At 37.6% G+C, this 8,722-nt stretch overlaps 3 protein-coding genes across 3 annotated transcripts in view; 2 read left to right on the plus strand and 1 right to left on the minus strand.

Annotated features, from left to right (window-relative positions):
* The first annotated feature begins 68 nt into the window (after window positions 1-68).
* On the plus strand, window positions 69-2,452 carry LOC105270039 (G-protein coupled receptor 143-like). The gene is made up of 6 exons (XM_011310714.1): window positions 69-561; window positions 904-1,015; window positions 1,078-1,172; window positions 1,234-1,412; window positions 1,669-1,996; window positions 2,213-2,452. Exons 1-6 carry the CDS (start codon window positions 412-414, stop codon window positions 2,429-2,431), a joined length of 1,083 nt encoding a protein of 360 aa, XP_011309016.1. The 5' UTR covers window positions 69-411; the 3' UTR covers window positions 2,432-2,452.
* A 464-nt stretch (window positions 2,453-2,916) lies between these two features.
* Window positions 2,917-4,786, plus strand: LOC105270038 (solute carrier family 35 member G1). Its single transcript, XM_011310713.1, has 3 exons — window positions 2,917-3,240; window positions 3,496-3,711; window positions 4,013-4,786. Exons 1-3 carry the CDS (start codon window positions 2,929-2,931, stop codon window positions 4,490-4,492), a joined length of 1,008 nt encoding a protein of 335 aa, XP_011309015.1. The 5' UTR covers window positions 2,917-2,928; the 3' UTR covers window positions 4,493-4,786.
* Window positions 4,691-8,722, minus strand: part of LOC105270037 (zinc finger protein 91) — a gene marked incomplete in the record, with an annotated part of 6,267 nt that continues 2,235 nt past the window's right edge. Inside the window, 1 exon segment of the mRNA XM_011310712.1 lies at window positions 4,691-8,722. Coding sequence (XP_011309014.1) covers window positions 6,359-8,722 — 2,364 coding nt within the window.

Raw genomic sequence — 8,722 nt, forward strand, 5'->3', positions numbered from 1 at the left:
AATCACAAATTTCCAATTGTTTAAATTACAAGCATTTCCTGTTAAAAAATCGACTATTCAATGTTTAATTAATAAATAAATTAGAGAAAAAAAAAATTCATTTGGAATTAAAAATAAATTAATTAATTATTGCAATCACAAATTTCCAATTGTTTAAATTACAAGCATTTCCTGTTAAAAAAACGACTATTCAATGTTTAGTTAATAAATAAATTAGAGAAAAAAAAATTCACTTGGAATTAAAACGAAATGGAAAATTTTTAAGAGTTTTTTTAATTGAAATAATATTATAGCCGACTTGTTATCAACAATTCGGGTCTTCCCCTCTTGCTGTATCTCTTATCGGGTCTCGAGGGGTTCAGGCGGAGATTATCATTTTCTTAGAGACTGATATATTCGAGAATATTCAACATGGCTGATCCCACGATACAAACTTTCTGCTGTCGACACAACAATAAAACAGACATGTCTGTTATCATCATGCAAGAATTTAATACAGACATTTACAACACCGTCTGCATATTATCATCAGCTATGGGAATACTAGGTGCTCTCTATCAGGTATTTGTTATTAATTATTGTTATTAAAATCCAAAACTTCAACCTGAAACGAAATAAAATCGATTCCCATACCGATAATTACTAAAATCATCATTACAATATCAATTATAAAAATATTCAATAATTATTTCAGTTCTAAACTCCAGAATTTCGTTGTCAGTCATTTGTTGTCTGTACTAATTAATTTTAATTAACTGATTAGGTTGATTATGGGAATTATCAAATTGTTGTGTGCAGTCTGCGGTGATTTATCTTGTTTGAGGATTTTTTTCGAGTGATTCGATGGGTTTGGAATTAATTACTGATGATTATTATTATTACGATTAATTAAACAAATTGCAGATATTACCGAGGGAAGAAACGGCGTATCAGCACCGGTGGCAAACATTTTCCGGCTCGAGGGGACGAGAGATCATCATATGGCTGGCAGTTGCTGATTTATTCGCGTCATTAGGTATTCCCGTTAATTAAACTATTTCCTGGATCAACAAATAACATGAATTTTACCGTTTCCAGGTGTTTTTATCAGATCTACCCTCTGGTTAAATTACAAAACACTAATGCCAGGAGAGAGTGACACGTCCAGTGTAATTTTTTGTGCAGTATCCTCTGTAAGTTATTGTTAATAAATAAATAATGAACGAGTTTAAATGATTAATCATTAGTTTTCAGGCATGGAGTCAGTACTTCTACATGGCAGCGTGGATCTGGACATTGTGCTACGCAGTCGACATGAAGCTTCTCCTGGGTGAGAGACCAGGAAGACCATCCTGGTACCACTCTGTCGCCTGGATCTGTCCAGGAGTCCTCACGATTTTCGGATTGTCCATCCTCTACCTCCCCGATGCCAAGTACGTAATTAACCCCTAATTAACCGATTATAATCTCTCGAATTAATTAATTAATTACCAAAAAAAAAAAAGATGAAAAATGACGCATTGGAATATTTAATAAAAAAAGACTCCCCTTTTCTCCAGGAAATTCCAATTTGTTTATATTTTTGACAGGTTTAATGAACAATTAAAATAGGTAATTGGTGGAATATATTTTAGAGATGATTAATTAATTAATTGTAATGGATTTGCAAGGAAAAATAAATTTTTACAGCTGCCATGAAGCGACCACTCTATCAACAGCTGTTTTAAGGATTCTTCCGAATTACTGTGCGACTTACGTCCTTCTTGCTCTAGTGATGATTGTTAATCCAGTGCTTTACGTTAAATCAACCCGAGATTTGGAGAATGCCGTGACATGCAGCCTCGCGCAGATGACGAGCAGAGAGAGAAAGCTCGTTAAAACAATAAAATTGAAATTTGCACTAATAAATATTGTTTATTACATCTGTTGGCTGCCAAATCTCATAAACGGAATCCTATTATGGAGTTTGTGGTTGAAATTACCAGTGAAAATTATCATTACTCTGTGGTACATTATGGTGAGTCAATTTGTTTAAATAAATAATTATCAAAAATCCCTGAATTTATCAACAAATTATTTAATCATAATCAACGTCAAATAAACGATTAAAAAATATTATATCATTCAATTCAATTAATCATTTTGTTTTATTAAATAATTCGATTATTTTTTATTAAATAATTTGTATAAATTCTCGTTGAAAATAAATTGAATGATTTTTTCATGATTTCAGGCGGTGACAAATCCACTTCAAGCATTTTTTAATGCCATTGTTTATCAGAGATGGGGGAGAAGAGAAAAATTAAGTGGTTTATGGAAAAAATTGTTGCCATGTGCCTCTGGTGATCAATCAAAAGACAATTTTAATGAATTAAATGAAGTTTCACCATTAGTGACGTCCCCCTACGGCTTCACACCCCACACCAGCATCAACGGCTCGTCCTCATTATGATAATTACTAATATGAGACTGATTACTGAAAATTGGGTATTTAATGAAGTATTAATTGCGCTCTCAGATAATTTTTTCGTCAAATTTATCCCTGAGAAATAGCGAGAAGAGAATGAATTCCGAAGATGCATGTGTAATTGGAGAGTAATTAAATTGTTTAATAGATATTTAATTGGAAATCCCCGAAACACAGGTGTTGCATAACGTCAGAGAAGTCTCAATTCCTCACGGCTGTAATCCTCTTTAATCCTCTCCACATGGTGATGAATTAATTAATTAATGAACAACAACTATAGCGGATGGTGAATGACCACTCCAGTCTCGATTGTTGTTCCAACAGGTTCAGATATTAAATAATTAAGAAATAAAAAAATCAAGCGACAAAAATTACGAATGAAAAACAATCGGCGAAATCGGCCATTTAATTCCCAAATATTTTTTTATTAATTATTTTTAATTGATAAATTGTAAAATACGGGGAATTATTAGAAATTTAAAATGAAATTCAATATTGAATCGACAACTTCGTACAATAGTATTCACCCAGCTTATCAGTACACAGAGCAATTTGATAATAATGTGCAGACGTACAGAGAAGGTACCAAGTGGTTTGGAATATTTTTGGCGTTCATATCCGGTGCATTTTTTACGATAAGCTCTGGCCTCGTCAAAGCCATCAGAAATGTAGATCCAATGGTGCTCCTGGGTATAAGAGCAATATTGCAAATTGTTGTGATGCTAGGGGTGGCTATCAGACACGGAAAAAATATATCTGGACCAAAAGGATCGAGAATGTTAATTCACTTTCAGGTAAACAGTCTCGATTTTTAATTAATAAATTTATTATATAATATTATATAATATTATATAATATTATTTAATATTACTTAATATTATATAATATTATATATAAATTTAATTTATGTGTCATTACAAATTTTCCAACGCCAAACGAGAATTTGATATTTCAATCGAAAATATTTCCTCAATCATTTTCAATTGATTAATTAATTATAAAAAAACGAGGTGGTAAATAATTAAATACTGGAACTTTCCTGTCTTTAGGGAATTGTTGGAGGGATGACTCTCGCTCTTTTGTACTACAGCTTCCGGAAATTACCCCTGGGGGATGCGACAACAATAATTTTCAGTTCTCCAGTGATCGTAATTGCCCTGTCATTTTTATTTTTGAAAGAACCCTGTGGAGTTCTCAGGGTCGTCGTCATCTGCACGCTCTTCGCTGGAGTTGTCCTGGTGTCCAGACCCCCATTTATATTCGAGGTAAAATTGAATAATTGCAATTATCTCCGAGAGTATCGCGGAATTTCCTGGTACCACCCCCGATTTTATATTGAATGCCTCGCCCGTTTCCCTTGATTATCTCGGAATGGAAGAGACACAGCGAATTTTTTTATAAACATTTTTTTTATAAAAAGATGAGATCTACAAAAGAGGTCCTAACGAAAATATCGATATCTCCCTTCAATTTCGAGATATCAGCGAAAATCTGGACTCGATAAAAAATGCACTCATTCCAGTTCACGACTTGTCAACGAAAAATGAAGAATCGAATTATTTTTAGAGACACAACCAATCGTACGACGTGATGGGGTACGTCTGTGCCCTCCTGGCCACATTCTTCACCGCCCTGAACATCGTGGTGATGAGAAAATGTGCAGAGGTTCACTTTGCAGTTCTCGTCCTGAATCTCTCATGCTGGATCCTGATGTCAGCTATTTTCTTCTTCTTCATCGTCTCCGAGGCTCACCACCACATCAGAGCATTCCCCAGTGACTGGCAGACCTGGGGACTAATAGGATTAGTCGCAGGTACAGGCTTGAGCGGTCAAGTACTCGTCACAAAAGCCCTGAAGATCGAAGGAGCTGGAAAAGTATCAGTGACACGATCCCTCGACATCATCCTGGCATACGTCATCCAGGTCTACATTTTCGGTGAAATACCCAACTCCACCAGCATAATCGGTGCTGTTCTCATCCTCATGTCCATCATGGCGATGGGATTTGAGAAGGAAATTTATGGAGTCTGCGACTTTATACCCTAGTGCAGGAAATTTTAGGAAACTAGTCGTCTGTCGAAATGCAAACGCCTAGAATAAAACGCAACTAACTGACCATTAAATTATCAAACAATTAATGCTGAAGTTAAAACAGTAAAAAATCATGAGGAGAGAATCCCCTTTTGAAATCCGATTACACTCGTGACGTTAAAATCATTATGATAATGCGAAAGAGCTCTGATGTATCCATTAATTAATCATTTATTCAAAGAAAAATACAACTACGATTAACAGTAAATTGCGTCACCATACCATATCCAATAAAATATGTACAATTTACGCCCTCAATTGTCTCAAACTCCTTTATTAATGGTTTATCCTCCCATCCTCCCAATCATCTTCTACTCAATATTTTTGATCCAAATCTTTGAGATAATTCGATATCCACCCTCGTCACAATAATTAGTTACTTAGGGGTAACAAAAAGTTGTTTTTTTTTTCATCTCATCTTTAAATAATCTAGTTACACTAATTCGCCATTGTGGCATTTTATTTCTTACGATTAATATATTTATTTATCCACTTTATCTCGACTTAAATCCTAAATTCATTATATTTTTATCATCTTTACTTAAACTTTAACCTCTCCGTATGATAAATTGTTTTGTCTCAATCAATATTCGTGAATTAAAATTCTACCATGCAACACAATTTTTCATTTGTGATTTTACATTTAATCAATTATCCTAATTGCTTATTTTATCATTAAAATTACCATAAAGCACAGATAATTACAATTCATGATTATCCGTATCGATTGATTTTAATCATGAAAAAAAATTAGCGATTAATTTAATGTTTATATTTCTCTGTGGTGTCTTGGGTTCGTTAAAATGTCTCGACACTTTACCAAAAACATATTAGCCGATGATAATTCCTCAGTTATAATTTTTCTCTTTTACTTTCACATCTCAAAAGTCGAAAAAAGGCTCTACGTTATTTTAAACTCTTGTAAATTTTATTTACATCATTTTTTAATCGTCAAATTTACACTTTTACAAATGGTATAAAATTTTCCTCTCATTATATTTTTGACTCGCGTTAGGGAATGTCCGGAGTTATTATTTTGTTGTCTGATTTTCTGGTTTTAGATATTTTAGAGGTGATAGGGATTTTTTAATTTTCAAGAATTAACGAAAAAAAAAAAAATGAGAAATTCAACGAAAGGAATTGAAGATATGGAACTCCGAGTTATCCAACAACTTAAAAAACTGAATTTCACGACTGAGCAGAGACTCACCGCGAAATTAAAAAAGAAAATGAAAAGAAGATTAATTTTAATAATTAATAATCGATTACACAAGTGCTGAATACAAAGATGTGTCTAGTAAACTTAAACGTCGAGAATGCAATGAAAATAAAGAAAACATTTCGTGAAAATAATTCATTAATTACTCATCTTAACGTAACATTTCAGTTAAATATATCCGGAACAATCGGCTATTTTTGGGGCACACGAATGGGCATAGAATCGACGAGATTTCATTCCTGAACCCAGCAGAATTCCCCAGCCCTCTCAAAGAAAAAAAAAAAAACCGAATGCAAATAAATTTCAACGAATATTGTCTGGAAACTTAACATGAAAACCGTAATATCTCCGAAACAACCAACGGGATTCCGATGAAAATGGTCCCATCTTAAAGCTGACGAAATTCCGAAGAAGATCCACCACCTAGTGCTGGCACTTCCTCGGCTGCTTCTCCGAGAAATCCCCGATTACTCCACGACCCCACATATTAATCAGTCCCCAGCCACTCCCCTCAGTGAAATTTCCCCCAAAAATTTTATCTCCAAAAATTTTACCACCCCCTCCCACCCTCATCCCTAATGTACCATAATCTCTGTACTAAATCAAATATGTATAGGTACATGTACAAGTAACTCAGCACGACTGGAAAAAACAGCGGAGCACATTTCGCAGGTGTACTCGATAGCATCAGGAATAATAGTTTCAGGCACATCCTCGAGTAATCCCCTGGACGTTGCAGGCTCAACCTTCACCCTGAGACTGACTTTCTCAGGTACAACGATATCCTGATGAACCCCATCAAGATCAGGTAAAATGCTCTCACCATTTTCTTCAATGGTCTCCTCAAATCCCACCTCCATCTCCATAGCAACCTTGGGTACCTCATCAACAACCTCCTCAGCAATATCCTCCTCAGGTATATGCTCCTCAAGAATTTCCTCCCTAGGTTCAATCTTTATCCCTCTATTCATCTTCTTCACCCCCTTCCTCACCCTCTTCTTGATCTCAACATCCCTGACACCGATGCTCGATCCATTAGAATGATTGGCTGCTGACCTCCTGGTGATCATATGAGGCTCAGTCTTCACATTAACCTGAACAAACTCCTGCATAGGCTCTGGTGTCTGCTCCATTGTCTCCACAATTTCATTATTAACCTGTGGAAAAGTTGCGGGTATGACATTCCTCCCATCAACATGATAACTGACATTTTTGGTTCTCGGTCGATTTCTCTCGCCACCAGGAAACATTCCCCTCTCACCAGGCATCACCTTGGGCGTTCTCGTCACCATGGTCTTGGTTTTCTGTCCCTTTTTCGCCCCATCACTGCCAACTTCAACAGGCACTCTAGTCTTCTGCGTGTGAATCATCTTGGGTCTCCCCGAATTCGACGTTGCACTACTCTCCGGCGCCTTCTTCTCCTCCTTCTTCATCTTCTTCTTGACTTTTCCACTCTTACTAGCTTTCGAACTACTGACAATTGAATTTATATTCTGAATGGAGCTCTCAAATGACTTGAGAACGGACTGATAGCCCTCGTCCAGAGACCGCTTGTTACTCCTCTTCGCCTTCCTCTTGCTGTTTTCATCAGACTCGGACAATTCCGCCCCATCAAATTCACTCCTCTGGGTGACAATCGGACTCTCATGGGGCTTGAGTTTCCTCCTCCTCTTGTATTTTCTGGGTCCAACCTGGGGCTGTCGTCTCAACGCTGTATTGTCATCGCAGTGCTGCACGATATGGAGAATAATTTCCTCAGACGATCCAAACGAATCACCACATACTTTACAAAGATAAGGTGTCAAGCTACCATGACACTTGGGATCAGGCCCTGAATGATGCGCTCTCACATGTTCTCTGAGGACAACTCTCTGATTAAAAGCCCTCGGACAGATAGCACAACCATACGGCTTCTCACCCGTGTGAATTCTCTCGTGCTTCCTGAGAGTTCCACCATCAGCAAAAGCCTTCCAGCAGAATCTACATCCATAGGGTCTCTCACCGGTATGAATTCTAATATGAATCTGCTGTGAGCTTCTGCTACCAAATGTCTTTCCACACTCTCTGCAGGGAAATGATCTTCCCCCCAGCTCCTTATTGTGAGAGTGTCTGTGAGACACGAGTGCTCTACCATCCGGAAACTCCTCACCACACTCATCACAAGCAACCATTTTATTCCTGTGACTCACCATATGCCTCCTGAGTCTAGCTTTCGAGTGAAATCTCTTGCCACACTTGGTGCATCCAAATGTCTTATCAGTATTGTGCACCCACGAGTGCTTCAGAAGACTTCTCTTGTCCTTGCAAGTTTTACCACATAGTGTGCAGGTATTTGGTGGTGCATCATCACCATGAATGAGCCTGACGTGCTCAGCAACTTCAGCATCGTCACGACAACGCTCACCACAGAGGAGACAACGTCTCGTTGGTGATCTAGCATGGAGCTCAGCATGAGCTAAAAGTGCAAGAGCTTCCTCGAACCACTCACCACATACATTGCACACATGGTGATTACCAGAGTCAACTTGTTCACCACCAGTTTCCTGTTTAACGTGAATCTTCCTGTGTCTCTTCAGGAGATCGAGCCGATGAAAAGGTACACCGCATGTCTCACAGTAAAATTCACCGAATCTCTCGTCACCGGTGTAGGGTGTCTCTGCTGTATCGAATTCATCGATGGGCGATTGGGTGACACCATGCTTTATTCGGATGTGATCGCGCAGGGCATTGACATCCCAGAACATATCACCGCAGTTGGTGCACTCAAAAGGGCTGTCCCCACCATGAATTCTCGCGTGTGATGCAAGGGCTTTTTCACGCGCAAAACCAACACCGCAATATTGACACACATACGGTTTCGTCGGATCAGTTATTGGCCAACGTGGGGATGAATTCGGTCGCGTTGTCATTTCCTCCAGGAGGCGCATGTCCTCATCGACGTAGTCGAAGGACTTTTGGAGTTTTGA

Source organism: Fopius arisanus, unplaced genomic scaffold (genome assembly GCF_000806365.1).
Source record: "Fopius arisanus strain USDA-PBARC FA_bdor unplaced genomic scaffold, ASM80636v1 scaffold00077, whole genome shotgun sequence".
Taxonomy (NCBI): Eukaryota; Metazoa; Arthropoda; class Insecta; order Hymenoptera; family Braconidae; genus Fopius; species Fopius arisanus.